Here is an 18204-nt window from a genome sequence, read left to right as displayed (position 1 = left end):
AATTTCAAAATTTGTATGGAAGCACAAAAGGCCCCAGGTAACTGAAGTGATCTTGTGAAAGAAGAATAAAGCTAGAGGCATCACACTTCCTGATTTCAAAGTATATTTCAAATCTTTGGTAATATGTTTACATGTAGCTGATTCACTTTGTTATAAAGCAGAAACTAACACACCATTGTAAAGCAATAATACTCCAATAAAGATGTTAAAACCCCCCCCCAAAAAAAACCAGTATGATATAGGCATAAAAACAAACATATAGATCAATGGAATACATAGATCATAAATAAACCTTTACATGCGTATGTGATCAAGTAATTTACGACAAAAGAACCAAGAATAAAGGAAAGGATAGCCTCTTCAATTAATGGTGTTCAGAAAACTGGACAGTCACATGCAAAAGAATGCAACTGGACCACTATCTTATTCCCCACACAAAAATTAACTCAAAATGGGTTAAAGACTTAAACATAAAATCTGAAACCGTAAAATTCCCAGAAGAAAGTATAGGGAGTAAACTCCTTGAGACTGGTTTTGGCAATGATTTTTGGGGGTTTGACACCAAAAGCAAAGCCAACCTAAGCAAAAATAATCAAGTGGGACTATAAAAACAAAAGCAGACTACAGAACAAAAAAGCTTCTGCTCACCTGACTATTGAAGTAATTAACATGCTTCTATAGAGGAACCACTCTGTGCAGAACTTTTTGTTTTTTTTTAAACAAGTTTTTTTTAATGCAAATAAAGTTTCTTTCTTTTTTTTTTTTGCGGTGTGCGGGCCTCTCACTGCTGTGGCCTCTCCCGTTGCGGAGCACAGGCTCCGGATGCGCAGGCCCAGCGGCCATGGCTCACGGGCCCAGTCACTCCGCGGCATGTGGGATCCTCCCGGACCGGGGCACGAACCCGCGTCCCCTGTATCGGCAGGCGGACTCTCAACCACTGCGCCACCAGGGAAGCCCTGTGCAGAACTTTTAAAGGTACATAGTGGGAATGGATCAGGACTATAAAAATAATGAAAATTGAGGATTCAGTCATAACAACAGAGTTCAGTTTGAGAATAATTGTATGGTACATGCCAAGGAGTATAAAATAATAGGGTAAAAAGAAAATCAAATGTAAAAATTTTAGACGGAGTAATGAGGCCGCATTAAACCTGCTCCTGCTGCCCTGCCTGTTGGGTTTTCTGGGTGACTGTCATCTATTTCAGAAGACCAGGGACTCAGTTTTGTCTTGGTTTCTCCACCACCTAAACCTCACTCCAAACAAAGAGATGGAGACAAGAGTTTGCCCTTGGCAGTGGTTGGGTTAATTTTGGAAGACCTCATAAAGCCACGTTTTTATAAAGTGCTAACCTTTTTCTTATTCCAGGCATGAATTTTATAAGAGAAACCAAGAGACCTTGGGAAATGACCATGCAGGATTGGCTTGTGTTTAAGCTTTCACACTGCAGAAGGCTTTGGTAGCTTTGTTGCTTCAAGTCACCCATTCTTCTCTGACTTTAATCACTTATCTCACTGGCTTTATTTTTTCTCTCATCTCTAACTTTAACTTCTTTACAGGAGCTTCTGGAGGAAAAAAAAATCATTTTTGCTTTATTTGCCCAAACAGCAAAAGTGAGGCCTAGGTGAGGTATACTGCATTATGTATCCTCCAGTGTTCTCTTATTTCTCCTGTGATTCTGCTTAAAATGTGCAGACGTCTTAGAGAAATATTTAGCTCTGCCCTCACACAACAGAAAAATTGTTCCTCTGTACTTTGGTGGTAATGTAATTTTTTGAGTTGCAAGACTTTGATTTAAAATTGTAATGCACCGACGTAGGCACTTGTGTAGGCAGACGGAAGTAACGGATTTAGTACGAACATGTTTACACAATCATGAATGCTGCCCAGCCGACCCTATATGGTTTTCTCCACCAAAAATTCATTTTTCTCAAAACTTGTTTAAGATAAGCATTTCTCATTTCAAATGCTCTTTTAAAAATATTTCAGAAAAATAATAAAATGACCTAATTCTAGAAACTTTAAGGCTATCCTGTTTGCTTTTGGGAAAGGGACTGATTCCTGTATACAAGAAGAAAGACCCCCAAAGAGCACCTGGTGTGGATAGATGGCACATGTCTTAGTCAGCTCGGGCTGTGAGACAAAATAGCATCGCGTGGGGGCTTACACAATAGACATTTACTTTCTCACGGTTCTGGAGCTGGAAGGCTAAGATCAAGGTGCTGGCGTGGTTTCTGGTGAAGTTTCTCTTCCTGGCTTGCAGAACTGCCAGCTCCTTGCTGTGTCCTCACGTGGCCTTTCCTCTGTGCACACGTCCTCATCTTAGAAGGACGCCAGTTCTCCTGGATTAGGGCCCCACCCTTATGACCCCTTTCAACGTTAATTACCTATCTCAAAATACAATAATGCTGGGGCGTGGGAGAGGGTGGTTGGTGAGGGCTTCCACATATGAATTTGGGGGGTGGGTAATACAATTCAGTCCATAGCAGCACAAATGCCCGGGATCCTATGATTAAAAACTAAGTGACATATCGCCCTAGGCCACAGCCTGTGTCTGACCACAGGTTAAATGAGATTTACTAAACCAGTGTCTGGTGGATTGGGATTCTTGGAAACAGTGGAGGAGTTGGCTCTGCCAGTCCCAAACCTCCTCTTGCTCAACCACCTGGATCTGCATGTGTCATGATGGCTGCAGCAAGAGGGCTTGCTCTGGATCTGGATTTCTGTACCAGCTGCAGCAATTCCTCGGTTTCCTGGGAGTTTTTCTTCAAGCTCAGCTGTCCTCAGGTCCCCTTGAGAGTTTTCCTCTAATGTGTACAGTCTGCAAAATGCCTGCAGGAGCTGTTGCCAGAACTCTCTCCAGTCTTCACGCTCCCTCCACCGCTTGGACCTGCCCTGCCCGTGGGGTTCAGGGATGGTAAAAACTGGGAGGTGGGTTTGATTTCATTTTCAGAGTGGAAGGGAATCTATAGCCATGATGTACACACACTTCCACACAATCAGGAGTCTTGGGCTCTGGTTCTGGATCACTTCTTTCTTTCATGCATGCATGCGATCAGTCCCTCAATCCACAGACCTTTCTTGAACACCGATTGTGTGTCAGGCATGATGCTAAATGATGGGGATGCAAGTGAACAAAATAGGTGTAAAATCCGTGTTCTCTGAGGAGTTAGAAGTTGTGATGTCGCTGTCCTCATCTTAAGGTAAAACAGAATATGGTAAATCATCAAAACTGGAATGAACCTTTAAAATTGTGATTTTTTTTAACATCTTTATTGGGGTATAATTGCTTTAAAAATTGTGATTTTTTTTCCCCACTAATTACTGGAATGACTAGGTCCTTAAGGAATTTGGAAAATTCAAAAATAAGCATACATTGAAGTCACCTGTGATCCATGGTAAAGAATATTAATCTTTTGGTGTGTTTCTTCCTAGACTTTGGCCATGTCTATGCACACAAACGTGTATAGTACACATAGATATTTCTGTTTAAAAAATTTGGCATCTTGTATTTTCTGGTTTGAAACAGACTTTTTTTCTTAGTGTTATTGCATAGATACTTTTCATGTCATTAAATATTATTAATATACTTGTTAGTGGCAGTTTTGGTGATCTGTCATATATATGTCATAACATTTATCCCTCTCATTCAGGACATTTAAATTATTTTCTCATTTTCACTGTTATAAATAAATGACAGTACATGTCTCCGATTGCTTCCTTAAAATGAACTTGTAGGAGTAGCATTTTGGATCAAACAAGTTTTTGCCTTTTGAATATATATTGCAAAATTTCCATCCAGGAAGATTGTATCAATTCACATGCCTATTAGCTTTGTACAGGAGTCTTAGTTTTCCTGTATCTTCACTGATATGGCTATGTATATTTTATAAACCTTGCCAATTTAATGGGTGAAAATACATATGTATTTTAAAGTAAGAAAAATGAGGTAGAATTTGGATGAACTTCTCTCTATGTATCTTTTAGCTATTTTCATTGCTACAATTCTTATTTATATCGTTTGCTTATTTTAATATTATTGTTTCTCATAAATCTGTTAGAACACTCTTTCTCTTAAAGGTATTAGACCACTTTCTTTTACATATTGCAGGTATTTTCCTACTGTGTGGTTTGCCTCTTACATTTATGTATTTCAGATTACAAACATATATATATATATATATGTTTGTATATGTATATATTTAGCTATATCTATCAGTACTGCTTCTTTTGCTTTGTTGTTTACAAAACTTTCCAATCACAAAGTTAGATATATTTTCCTAGTTTTCTTTTTGGTCCCCAACTATTGGGTCTATTTTGGGAGTCTTTTCCTATTCCAATTTTTTTGTCTATTTTTTCTACGGCTAAAGCTGCACTATACTTGTCCTGGTCTTTCGTATGTCAGATCTCCAATATCATTTTTTTCCTACTTCTTTATCCTAATTCTTCTGCAGTCTAGGAAGTGACTCTATCTGGACTTCACACTGACCTGCAGTATTGATTCTGCTCTTGCCCTGCTGTGAAAGGTCTTCCACATTAAGCTGTGATATTTTTAATAGCTTTATTAACTCAGATCTTAATCAGTTGTCTTATCTCATCTTTGAGCTTTAATCCTCAGTCCATATTTTCTGAAATTAAATGGCCCAGTACAACATGCCACTTAAAACTTACTTCTAGTTATTGTGGTAAATATTTTGCAAAGATAAAATTCCTTGATGTCTCTTCCTTGAGAGTTTTTTCAATGTCTTCTTTTGTGTCATGTAATTTCTTTCTGTGCGCCACTCATCAGTTTAAGGCCTGCCGCATGTCCCCAGTGTGTGTGGACCAGCCTTGGATCCTTTCAGAGTCTACCCCAAACTTCTTAGGATCTTCTGATCCAATTTCAGCTGTAGGACTGAATGACAGACCATTTCAGTAGCCCAGCAGCCTGGGTAGGACATCTTGCCTTGGGGCCTGGGGCAGAGGAGTTTTATTTCTTCCTTCTCTGTGTTGGTAAAGCCTTTCTCTAGGGGGTCAGTCTTCTCTTCCTAGATTTCCAGTTGGTCCATCTTCCACTATAGGTTTCTGTATCCAACCAATCCGGGTGCAACCAATCTGGGAAAGAGCCCTACTCATCAGAGGGAATCTCCGAGACTCATGGTTTCTCTTGGTTTATCTGCATTTAACCTTGACTTCCTAGTGAAGTTGCCCCCCCAGTTTTTCTGGGGCTCAGCCCTGGGACCTCAACTTCAGAATGTTAAGTGGGGATCTGCCAGGGCAACCTCTCCTCCTTCCTGAGAGATGGAACCCCCATCTCACATCGGGCAGACATTCTTGGGCAGCTGGGGAGTTAAACCTTTGGTATGTTTTGTCTCTGCTCTAATCAGCTGCTCTTTACCCTAGAACGAGTGTAAATACCTCAAAAATTGGTGGCTTGTGAGAATCACTCTTCTGTAATGATCAGTCTGTTCCAGGTTTTCTTTTTTTCTTGTAGTTCTTGGCTTATGTTAGCTGGTTTCTGGAAGAGGTATAATTAGATACCTATGATGAAATAAGATGGTGAAGATTTAACTAGGAAATCAGCAATGGATCTTAAAGCTTTATTTTGAAATAACACATCTCCTGCCAGCCTCACAGCTGTGATTGGAGGATAAAATGAGAGGATAAATGTGAAAGGACTTTGAAGGGCTGCTAGGGAACGTTATGCAAATACAAAGTTGCTTTGTTACCGCCACATTTTATGAGACCAGAAATCAGTAGCCTTGTTGGAAGCAAATGTGAGTTTGCGAGTTTTTTAAGGAATATGTGATAATGGAAGATGGTTATTTAGGTGAAGCAGAGAGCCGTTCTATTTCTATGTGTTTCGCCCTCTCCTTTCACAGCAATAGATCAGAAATAGAGGTTGGTCTCGTTCTTTATCCCTGCAAAGAGAAGGCTGGCCTGAATTTCCACTTTAGGCTGTTTCTTATAGCGCCAAGAGGTTGTTTCAGCCAAGGGAACTAATCTGCAGATAGGTCCGCCCACGCACAATGCCCAGCGATGGGGGCAAAGGCTTTAATTAAAACGGAAGAGTTGGTCATTTCTGGCCTATCTGGGAAGCTTAAAGTTGATGTGGTTTGAATGAAAGTAATGACTTTTGCTTAAAATGCAAATATTCATGCAAGAAAGAACCTGGGTTTGACGCTGAGTGCAATTGAAAGAGATTGTAATTCCTTTTTCATGTTTTCTTCCCCTGAAAGGAATGGTCCTTTTCCCTCTTGGAACTCCGTGAGGTATACATTTAACATATAAGGTAGATATTTTTTTCTTTTAAGCTCCTTTCAGTTGGCTTTTTAAGCTCTTAAAAAGTGTAAATTTTAGATATTAATGCATCTTTGAAAAAGTCCTAGGGACTTGCTATTATTCGTGTTTATTTGGATGTCAGTTTCAGAAGTAGCTTTCTCCCAGGGCTTCTCAGTTTGGTTGTCTGGACAGCACTTACCATCCCATAATCCAGCGGTCCACAGCCCGCTAGGGACAGGGCCGCACAGCAGGAGGTGAGCGGTGGGCAAGCCAGCGAAGCTACATCTGCCGCTCCCCATGGCTTGCATTACCGCGGGAACCGTCCCATTTTTCCCACCCCCACCCCGACCCCAGTCCGTGGAAAAATTGTCTTCCACGAAACCGGTCACTGGTGCCAAAAAGGCTGGGGACTGCTGACGTAATCTCCATTCACACACACAGAAAGCTAAAGTGACCACACTGTGAAAAGTACACATATTTACCATTGAATTTGTACGTACCAAAATCAAGTTTTCAGTTTTGAAGTAGCACGTGCTACCTTGGGTTAAGTAGGCTCCTCTAAATCTACAATTATTGCAATGAAAAAAATATGCATTTGAATGTTGATAAGGGTAGACGGAAATGTGGTCAGTTATATCAGTATATGTTAAACGCATTCCAGATCAGTGATGCTTTTTACTAATTACAATTATTTTGCATATAAAGTAGACTAGTGAGGAAGTTACAAGGCTTGCGCACTGTGAAGTTATTATTATTTTTATGTTAAAGATGAATGTGTTATAAAAAGTAAGAAGGAAAACCATCCAGCCTCCTTCTACCCTAATAAATCATGCTTTTTTTCCTTTTCCCTTGCCACTTCTTCTTGGTATACTTATGAATTTTTATTCAATTGTCATCGGGGAAGGGTAAGCTGTGACAAAGCGAGAGAGAGGCATGGACATATATACAAGCCATTCTGAGTTTAGCATTTTCCATCCGACATTCATTACGTAGAAAGCATTTTTTCCATTTCCAATTGAACATAAGGGCATTGACGGCGGCTTGAACCCATCCCTGTTGTCAAAAATGTAGCTGTCTCCCAATTTATTTATTTATTTTTTGTTCCTATTTCGATAATGCCGCAATGAACATTTTTGCTCAAATTTAATTGTAACTTTTTATGGGGAAGGTTTTGTTTTTAGAATAAATGGAATGGAATTTCGGTGCCAAATTCCAAGCAATTTCAGATGGTTAAGGGAAGCTGAGAGGAGGGTAGTTAAGAGAAGTCATTTGGAGGAAGATGCAGTAGGTGACTCAGTGTCCTGTCAGGACAAAGGGGTGAGTGTACCAGGAAGAAAGGGGAGGACTGCTGGAGAGCTCCAGGGCTGAGGCAGGGCGAGCTGAGAGCACCTGGAACATTCTGCTGGGAACCTCTTTCCCTTTGTCAACCAACATGATTTGTGGCTTTGGGTTTGAATCAGACTCACTGGGACTCCGTGCTCCTCTCACTGGGGCGTGGACTGTCATTGGGGTTGTTACTTCCTGCCTGAAGTCAGGGTGGGGAGGCCTTGTCTCCAGCCTGGAAAAAGCAGCAGGGGGAAAAGAGAACCAGGCAGAACGGATGCGGCTAAATGGTGAGCCAGCACACCTCCCCCATCAATCTACAATCAGGTGGTGTTCGCCAAGACTCTGTTTCTTTTCACCCAAACACTGGGGCAAGGCAGTCCTTCCATCAAACCTGGAGGCTGGGAAGCTGAAAGAGAAGAACTAGCCTTCAATGAACAAAATCACGAAGAAGGCTCGTCGAACCCAGCATCGCTCATCGCTAATGGCTTCATACCCGAGCTGCCCTTTTACTCCCTTTTTCTTTTTTTTCTTCCAGCTAATGGGTTTTTACTAGTTTTGTCAAACTGCAGGTAAATAGCCTAGTGAACTCTGTCTTTGCTGGAAATAGTCTTTTTGAAAGAAATGGTTTATTTTAGGAAAGAGGAAAAAAAAGCCCAACCACAAAACAGGCTGCATTATGAGATTTCCAATTTTGCCATGATTTTGTTCCCTGGGTAGATTGACGCTGCAAGGACTGTGATAAGAAGTTCTTCTATGGTAACAAATGCAAAATTGAAAACCTACTTCAGCCCCATTTGAGCTCACGCTGTTATCACTTTGTCTTCTGACCAACTACCTGTCTGTGTGTGCTCTTCACCAGCCCAGGCTCTGTGGCCACGTTCACTGTCCTGGAGATTTTGACATCTTCTTTTAATTTTATTAATTTTTTGACTATAGCAGAATTCCTAATATTCCCACTACCCCTTACCTCCAAAAACCCCACAATCCTGTAGGAAAGGTGTACACATTTTAGAAATCAACATATTTATCTGCAAAAGGAGAAGTGCTAGTTTGCATGGCATCATTCTCAAAAATATGCAGAAGCTAAGCAATGATGTTGAAATCGTCTGACACGGGTTCATATAGGGTTCCACTTCTCTGTCCTACCAATCTTCCAGGCAAACAAGACTCCAGATAACCTTGATTAAAACTTAAGGTAGTGCTTCCCTGGTGGCGCAGTGGTTGAGAGTCCACCTGCGGATGCAGGGGACACGGGTTCGTGCCCCGGTCCAGGAGGATCCCCCATGCCGCGGAGCGACTGGGCCCGTGAGCCATGGCCGCTGAGCCTGCACGTCCGGAGCCTGTGCTCCGCAACGGGAGAGGCCACAACAGTGAGAGGCCTGCGTACAGCAAAACAAACAAAACTTAAGATACAACCTAGAAAGGACTATAAATATATTTAAAAATCACACTTCAGTACTTTTTTATGTCTCTAGTATTTTTCATGTTCCGATAGCACTTTTAAACCCATTTAAAGACCATAGAAGGGTCCAGGGACTGTTTGGAAGCACAGTCTTCGGGCTCCAGGAAAAATGAAGGAATCAAAAAAGTGATAAATGAGGAAACCCAGACAGAAAGGATTTACACTACGTCCTGTAAACAAGATGCAATTTGCTGTGTATTCTCTGAAAATCACTTTGCCTTTGTGGCTAATCCATGAAGGCAAACCATTATTCAGGAGATTGGCTAGAACCCAATTGTAGAGAATGACAAGTGGAACCAAGGACTGGAGAAGAAGGAAAAAATCTCTGAGTAAAGGAAGGGGATGGGGGACTTGGACTCAGGTAGCAAAGGATTCAAGGAGAATTCATGCTATGGAGATCACCTAGAACTCGCAGTTAGGACTGATGCAGTCTGCAGTGAGCAATGTTTAGCATTATGTGGATTACAGTGTTACCTATACAACGTCACGTTTGATTCTCATGGCGACCCTAACAAATATCATTGTGTTCATTTTGTACCTGGAGAAAGTGACACTCGTTTGGCTACAAATTGGAGTAAGTGACTTGTTCGATATCACGACTTGTTCGATATCACGACTTGTTCAATATCATGCAGCTAGAAGGTGGTAGGGCTGGAACTGGGGTTCTGAACTTCTGACTCTTTTATTGGTGTTTTCAGCCCACCATCCTGCCTCAGGTAGCAACTTAGAAGTTAGAACTGCAGTGTTGTTTAGAGGTGAGGGGAGTTTGGATGGGCTCTCACTTCAGCAAAGGAGGAAAGATAGAAATAAGAAGGGCAGGAATAGAGACGCAGACGTACAGAACTGACGTGTGGACATGGGGGTGATGTGGACATGGGGGTGGGATGAACTGGGAGATTGGGATTGACATATATATACTACCGTGTGTAAAACAGCTAGTAGGAACCTGCTGTATAGCAGAGGGAGCTCAGCTCGGTGCTCTGTGCTGACCTAGATGTGTGGGATGGGGGGGTGGGAAGGAGGTCCAAGAGGGAGGGGATATAGGGATACATATAGCTGATTCACTTCGTTGTACAACAGAAACTAACACAACATTGTAAAGCAACTATACCCCGATAAAAATAAGTAAGAAAAAAAATAACCCAGAAAAGGCAAAAAATAAATAAGTAAATAAAGAAGGGGTCAGCTTCTCCACACTGGACACAGAGCAGTCAGGACAGATGGAATTCATAGTCCTGCTAGCCTGCAGGAGGTGGGGCTCGATTTGCTCAGTTGCATCTGCCTGCTTGCGGGTAGCTTGGCTCTGATCAGGTTTTGGTTGGAGGTGCCGTGTGCGTGTCGCCATCCCAGGGCGGCGTTGTCCCTGGCTCCTTAGGGCAGGGCAGCTGCAGTGAGAGAGGGGCTGGGGACCTAGCTCTTCATCACAGTTGATCCTTGTATTATTCCCTCTGCTGACCTGGTCTTACCTTTGAAGACAATTAAACATTCACTCCAGGCTAAAAGATCCCAACGGTGGGCTTCCCTGGTGGCGTAGTGGTTGAGAGTCCGCCTGCCGATGCAGGGCACGCGGGTTCGTGCTCTGGTCCGGGAGGATCCCACGTGCCGCGGAGCGGCTGGGCCCGTGAGCCATGGCCGCTGAGCCTGCGCGTCTAGAGCCTGTGCTCCGCAACGGGAGAGGCCGCAACAGTGAGAGGCCCGCGTACCGCAAAAAAGGAAAAAAAAAAGATCCCAATGGTTTTACCTTTCTTCATTAGCTCTGTTTTCTAATCCTGAAATTATATTGGCTTGATGACCTTGGGCAAGTCACGTAACCTATCTGAAACTTCACCCCATGGGACCCATAGGAACCTGCTCAAGTGTTTTCTTTTTTTTCAGTTTTAATATTTTTTAATTGAAGTGTAGTTGATTTATAAAGTGTTAATTTCTGCTGTGTAGAAAAGTGATTCAGTTACACATATATATACCTTCTTTTTAAAATATTATTTCCCATTATGGTTTACCATAGGATATTGAATGTAGTTCTCTGTGCTCTGCAGTGAGAACCTTGTTGTTTCAAGTGTTTTCTAAGCAAAGTCCTTTTGGGCATTTGCAGTCACTGGCTATGTGTCCAAGGATTCAGAATGCCTTCTCTTTCACAGTATCTGCTTCTGCTTTTTCTTCCCAGAGTCGAAAACATGCCAGTAAAGTCCGACTATATTACATGCTTCACCCCAGGGACGGTGGGTGCCCCGCAAAGAGGCTCCGATCAGAGAATGTGAGTATCTGATGCCACATGTTATCCTTGTATAATTTGTTCTGTTTGCTAAAAACTTTGCAGGTCTGGGAATCGCAGTTATGTCCAGCTTAGTGGGAAAGCTAAGTGAGTTGAAATCGTTCACATTAAATATTACAGAAAATATGACATGTAAGCAAGTCTTTTCCTTTTTTCCTGCCAGGACTTGCCAGTATGGGGTTGGGAGACTTTTTGATGGTACTGTGCTGGGACCTCACATAGAAAAGAACAGACAGAGGGGCTGAGACAGACAGAGGCTGGCTGAGGGGAGGGGGGCACCTTCAGAAGACATGACCTAAGGGCAAACCTGTCAGAAAGATCAGATGCTTTGCTTTCTACATAATGTATGTTTCCTTTGGTGTGTAAAACAGAATGCCATTTGTTCATTTATAATGAAAGCTGTGCACATCTTGCAAACAAAAATATTCAGGGCTTTGATCAGCGTCACTTTTCCCTGAGGGAATGTTTACTTAGGGAAACAAATGACAATTAGAAAGTTGCTTTGAGGGTTTAATGTCAGAGCAAAGGGGTTCCCTTAGCCAGGCCAAGGCCAAGACTGATGAGAGAAATATTGCTTCCTCCCACCAGGGGACCCTTTTCCTAATGAGTGGAATATTCTTATCCACCCATGGCAGAGACCCTCCGTGATAAAAACTGCTGATGAAACACAGAAACTCCTCACCCTTTGAGGGCTGAGAGGCTGAGGATGTAGAATTCACACCCCACACTCTCACTGTGCTTGTGAACCTGTTTTCCTTCTGCTGCCATATCGATGCCAGTCTTATTAAAAATTAATACATGATCATCAAAGAGACTGGACAAAAACTGTACTTGTTTGTTGTCACAGAAGAAACAGAGAGAGAAAGGTAACTGCATGTGACCAAAGGCAGCAAGCAGCAGAGCTGGCAGGGTCACAGATTCTAAGCCTGTGTGTCTCAGCATCGCAGAATGAGGTGCTCACGTACAGACTCATCTGGGTGCTGTGGACTTTTCTTTACTGCCCACTGAGGAAACAGAGACACATAAGCCACAGACCTGTGGCTTTAAAGAGACTTAAATATAATGAGAGAGGTTAACATTGTATAAAAAATAGCTCTGATGCCACAGTGTAGGTGTTTGTTAACATTTGTACAAAGCCCCATGGAGACAAATGGCGGGTGAGTCATGCCAGGACCATCCGACCAGGGAAGGTGTTACTGCAGGTTTGGCATGTGAGCTGGGGTCTTTGGGCTTGGATGGGTGGTACCAGATGGAGACATGAGAGTGAGGGGAGGACAGGTGTTTTCTTGGGTGCATCCCTAGCCAAAGAACCTATTAAGACACAGGAAAGTTGGCCTAAGTCAGCTTTTGTGTGATCTCAGAATCGTGTAACCACGTTGGAGACCCACCCTCCATCAGCTGTCTATTAACAGAGAGAACAGAATTAGGTTTTTTATTTCCTCTTGAAATTATTCAGTGATGTATCCCTTTATTCAATAGCCATTTAGCGTCTAATCCTGAGAGTCAGAAACAATAGAATTCACGGACATTTGACAGTTAGCTCTTTGAACACAGATTATTTTCTATCCACTCAAACTCTAATCATGAATGTTGCACTTATATCTGAGCTCCTAGCGAGTAATCCGTCAGGTGTAGGGGAGGAAAACCTTTCCTTTCTAGGTTCCTTGGCTGGTCTAATAATTAAAATGACATAAAACACATGAACAGAAGAACAAATTTCCTTTCATACATGGGAGAGCCCCAAAGATAGGAGACTCAAGGAGGTGACCAAAACAGGCAACTTTTATGCTTTTTAGACAAAGAAGCAAAGCAATAAATTTGTGAGTAATTGACACGACAAAGGCTTTTGGGCTTGGGGTAGCAAATTAGTGAAGGAATAACAAGGTTGGTTTATACAGGCTTCTCCTCCCCTGAATTCTGTATCTTTGGTGATACGGATGTCTGTCTCCTCCTGTCTTTTACATGGGAGATTTATTTCCTGCTTTCAGGAGTACAAAGGATGGTCAGAGTATCCTTCTTGGACCTTGCTGTTTCTTAAGTAGCTTCATTAAAAAAATCAATATGCCAAAGTGGCTTATTTTGGGGAGGGGTTATTTCTGCTCCCCTTCACAAGCAAACAGAAAGGGGCACTGTGACTCCAGCTGTGACCTTGAGGACACGATCTTTGCTGCTCTGGTCAGATCCATGTTTCACCCCACTCAGGCTCCGGTTCTGCCAGACTCCTTGGGGTCAGTTGATAGAGGGGAAGAGGTTCAGATTTTACAGAAAGAAGTGTTTGCAAGGGTATTTTACCAAAGGCCCCTTTGAGAACTTTTTCCTGGATTTTGAAAACTTAGCTCTACCAGTGATTTGTTGACTGAATCATTTTCTATGACGTGTTAATCATTGTCTGGAAGCAAATTAGTAAGTAGGAAAAGCAACATAATGATCTTTCTTTTTAAAAGAGATGGTTGACGCCTTAATAGGCTGTATGGACATTTCACAGGAGGCATAGATCATTTCCATTAGGCGTCTTGATGCATTGGATGCTGTGTGGAAGGTAACCCCAGCCCCTCTCCAGGACCCTGAGAGTTGATGTTGGTAACTATTTGGGCCGATTTTCTCTGGTACAGACTCACACCTAAGGGTTGAAAGACTAAATACACAAATCGACAATGGCCAGAACATATCTAAGAGTAGAACTTTGACCCACAACCTGCAGCAACCAGTCCAGAAAACCAACCCATTGATATCCAGTAACTGGCCCAGAAGCCTGCCTGCTGTGAGTCAGACTTGTAGGAAGTCAGACCACCTCTCTAGTGACAATCCAGGAAATCAAAAAATAGCCCTGTAACAATAGGCCTCGAATGGCCAGGCCTGATGAATAGCTGACAGCTTCCCTAATTTCTGTCCCTGTTTGCAACTTAGGACCAACCAGAAAATATGTACCCCTAACCAATCGCATAGGCTGTCCCATTCTAGGTGGCCCACCTGCAGTTTCCCCAGGCCAACAGCCTCCAATCAGGGCACGGGTGAAACCCACCCCTTTTCCATTATGAAGCTCCTCTCCACTTCTCTGCTTGCCTTTGAGTCTCCTCCAAATGCAGGTGATGTTGGCTGGCTGTCTTGCTACGGCAAGCTCTACATAAATAGCCTTTCTTGTCCCCGTTTGGTGGTTGTTTATTTCCACAGGGTGGTAAAATGGGGATGAGGGTAAGAATCTCTAAAGTACAGATTCATCCTAAGACTCAACTGAACTAACCCGTTTATATAGCGCTTCGTTTTCAAAGTGCTTTCTGCAGGCATTATTATTATTTTTTATTTATTTATTTGGCTGCGTCGGGTCTTAGTTGTGCTTGCGGTGCACGGGCTTCTCTCTAGTTGTGGCACGTGAGCTCTCTAGTTGCAGCGCGTGGGCTTAGTTGCCCCGCGGCATGAGGGATCCTAGTTACCCGACCAGGGGTCGAAACCCACATCCCCTGCATTGGAAGGCGGACTCTTAACCACTGGACCACCAGGGAAGTCCCTCTGCAGGCACTGTTATTACTGATCCTCTCTCTACCAGCACCTGTGATCTTGGGAGAATGTAATACTTTGGTCCACTTGCCTCTCCAGTCTTGCCCATTCTCCCACCTCCCCTGCTCCCAGGGTCTGTGGTTTGCATCCTAGTGTTACTTGATAGAGAACACTTTTTTTTTTTTTTTTTTGCGGTACGCGGGCCTCTCACTGTTGTGTCCTCTCCCGTTGCGGAGCAACAGGCTCCGGACGCGCAGGCTCAGTGGCCATGGCTCACGGACCCAGCCGCTCCGCGGCATGTGGGATCCTCCCACACCGGGGCACGAACCCGTGTCCCCTGCATCGGCAGGCGGACTCTCAACCACTGCGCCACCAGGGAAGCCCGATAGAGAACACTTTTATGCCTGCCCTGAATATCCAACAAAAGGAGTGTTTCTGAAAATAGAAAACTTGTTGTTGATTTTCCAAACCCTGACCACACATGAATCTTGGGCCTACAGTGATCCCTAAAATTGATGGGTAATGGCAGCCTGGGAATACACAGTAACTCGGAATTTACCTACAGATGAACAGAAGTGCCTGTTGTTTTTCCCAGGGCCATTGCCATTTCTATTCCAGGTCATTTGACCTTTTGTTGTCGTTGCTTTTTAAAAACTTAAATTCATTTCTGTCTTCTGGCCTTTCCAGCATTTTAAATTCCCTGCTTTACTCTTTAGAATCCTCATTTGGGTATTCTGTGTTTTTTCCCTGAAATTTTAGAGCAGGACATTTTCCCCTTGAGGCCACAGAGTAAAATTAAATGCGAAATAAATTGTTAGAGTTGATTGCCTTAGAGAAATGTTCAGGAATCCCACGGGCATTAGAGCCAAAAAGGACTTTAAAGATTATCTAGTCCACCGAGAGCCTCGGTTTTCTACCAATGGCCCTTTTTATTATCTTCTCACTCATGGGTCACATGCTTTGAAAAAACAATTGTCTGCTTGGGAAATAGCACTTTTTTTTTTCCTTCGGTACGCGGGCCTCTCACTGTTGTGGCCTGTCCCATTGCGGAGCACAGGCTTCGGACGCGCAGGCTCAACAGCCATGGCTCACGGGCCCAGCCGCTCCGCGGCATGTGGGATCTTCCCGGACCGGGGCACGAACCCGTGTCCCCTGCATCGGCAGGAGGACTCTCAACCACTGCGCCACCAGGGAAGCCCTCAGCACAGTTTTATGTCATGTCAGAACTAAGATCATCAAACAGATCAGGATACCTTCCGTCAAGGTTTCAGAAAAAAAAAAACACAGAAGAAGAAAACCCACCACCACATAACACAGTGAGTCAGTATGGCCTTGGCGCCTGGGAAGGGGGTCTTATCATTGAAGGAGCACAAGCACTGGTGTCCCAGGAAGGGAGACATTTCATCTTTATTTTTAACATGGACATTCTTTACTTTTGGTCGCTGTGCCCTTTTCTTTAATAATTAAAGCAGATGGGGCTTCCCTGGTGGCGCAGTGGTTGAGAATCTGCCTGCTAATGCAGGGGACACGAGTTCGAGCCCTGGTCTGGGAGTATCCACATGCCGCGGAGTAATTCGGCCCGTGAGCCACAACTACTGAGCCTGCGCGTCTGGAGCCTGTGCTCCACAACAAGAGAGGCTGCGACAGTGAGAGGCCCGTGCACCGTGATGAAGAGTGGCCCCCGCTTGCCACAACTAGAGAAAGCCCTCGCACAGAAACGAAGACCCAACACAGCAAAAATAAATAAATTAATTAATAAACTCCTACGCCCAACATCTTAAACAAAAAAAAAAAAGCAGATGTACGGTGTAGGTTTGATAGGCCACAAACAGGCTGTTTTATTTAGCATAAAATTAACTGCTGTATAAGCCAGAATGACTTTCCCATACCTCAATATGTGAAAATTTCTTTTCTCACTACCATCTGGGCACAGGGGAGGGGTCCCTGATCTCTCCTGGCAGGACGGGGCAGGACAGTGTTTCCTGGAGAAAGTGACCCTGAGCTGATTCTTGAAGGGTGGGATGTGGATGATACTAATGAAGAAGGTGGAGAAAGGCCTCTTCTGAGTGTGGCCTCGACATGAGTGATGTCTTCAGGGAAACAATAGTCAAAGGTATTTCTAGATACAAAGTGCTAGTGGGTGGCTGTGTTCATCTCCTCGGGCTGCTGTAACAAATGGCCACAAACTGCTTGTCTCACAACAGTAGAAATTGATTCTCTCACAGTTCTGGAGGCTACAAATCTGAAGTCAAGGTGTAGGCAGGACCTCCCTCTGGAGGCTCTGATTGAAAGTCAGGTCCACGCTTCTCTCCTAGCTGCTGGTGGATGCTGAGAGCGCTTGGTGTTCCCTGACTTGCAGCCGAGTCACACCAGTCTGCTTTCTTCCCTGTGTGTATCTCTGGGTGTCCTCTCCTCTTCGAAGAAAGACCCCAGTCATTAGCTTTAGCACTCATTATAATCCAGTGTGACATCATCGTAATTACATCTGAAAAGACCCTATTTCCAAATAAGGCCACATGTCTAAGGTGGACCTGAATTTGGGGAGAGAGTATCCTCCCAGCACAGCAGTAGAGACAAAAGTGGAGATTGGATGGTAGACAAAGGTACAGACCCACACTGTGCATAATATTGACATTTACTTTGTCAACGTTTTCCATTTTCTCGACTGGTCTGCTGCTGAATTCGTGGGGAATTCTCAAAGAGGGGTGCATATACTTGAGGGTGCTGTGTCTTGGCTTCCAGTTGCACATTTAGAGCTAGAAGTGGGGATTCTTTCCCTGGCTCAGCAACCTATTAGTTTTACAGCATTGCTTTGAGCTTTCTAAACCTTCACTGCCATGGTTTTATAATCAGGGATTACAAGCACTGCCCTGCTTGTTTAGAAGCTTCCAGTTTGCGAAGCTGTGTAATAAACCGTAAAGTGTGTGTAAAATGTTCCTTCATGGGATTTAAAAAACGTATTTGTCTATTAGTTCCATTCTTTCATCTCTGCAGTACAATATACGACCTTCTATCTTCCAGTTAGGGGCAGGCCTGCTGTTCACATCTGGAAGACTCGAAGAGCAATTAGGAAATCCATAGGTGTGACTTAATATTTATTTATGTGTCTTAAGCCAGGGTCAGAACATAGCCACCGGCCAAATGCAGCCACTACTTATTTTGTAAGGTCTGCAAGCGAAGAATGGTTTTTACGTTTTTAAATGTTTGGAAAAAATCAGAAGAAGAATAATACATCGTGACATGAAAATTACATGGAGTTCAAAAATTAATGCTCATAAATAAAGCCTTATTGGAACACAGCCATACTCAATCCTCTCCATACTGTCTAGAGCTCTCTTCACATCACACAGTGGAATTGAATAGTTGCAGTGGAGGACTCTCTGTCCCACA

At 43.4% G+C, this 18204-nt stretch overlaps 1 protein-coding gene across 1 annotated transcript in view; it reads left to right on the top strand.

The window, feature by feature from the left end:
- ZMAT4 (zinc finger matrin-type 4) overlaps positions 1 to 18204 on the top strand; it is a 340674-nt gene that overhangs the window by 120088 nt on the left and 202382 nt on the right. The window contains exon 3 of the mRNA XM_032618467.1: positions 11212 to 11301. Coding sequence (XP_032474358.1) covers positions 11212 to 11301 — 90 coding nt within the window. The remainder of the gene's footprint in view (positions 1 to 11211; positions 11302 to 18204) is intronic.

Source organism: Phocoena sinus, chromosome 21, assembly GCF_008692025.1.
Source record: "Phocoena sinus isolate mPhoSin1 chromosome 21, mPhoSin1.pri, whole genome shotgun sequence".
Classification (NCBI taxonomy): Eukaryota; Metazoa; Chordata; class Mammalia; order Artiodactyla; family Phocoenidae; genus Phocoena; species Phocoena sinus.
This window is presented reverse-complemented; position numbering and strand designations above follow the sequence as displayed.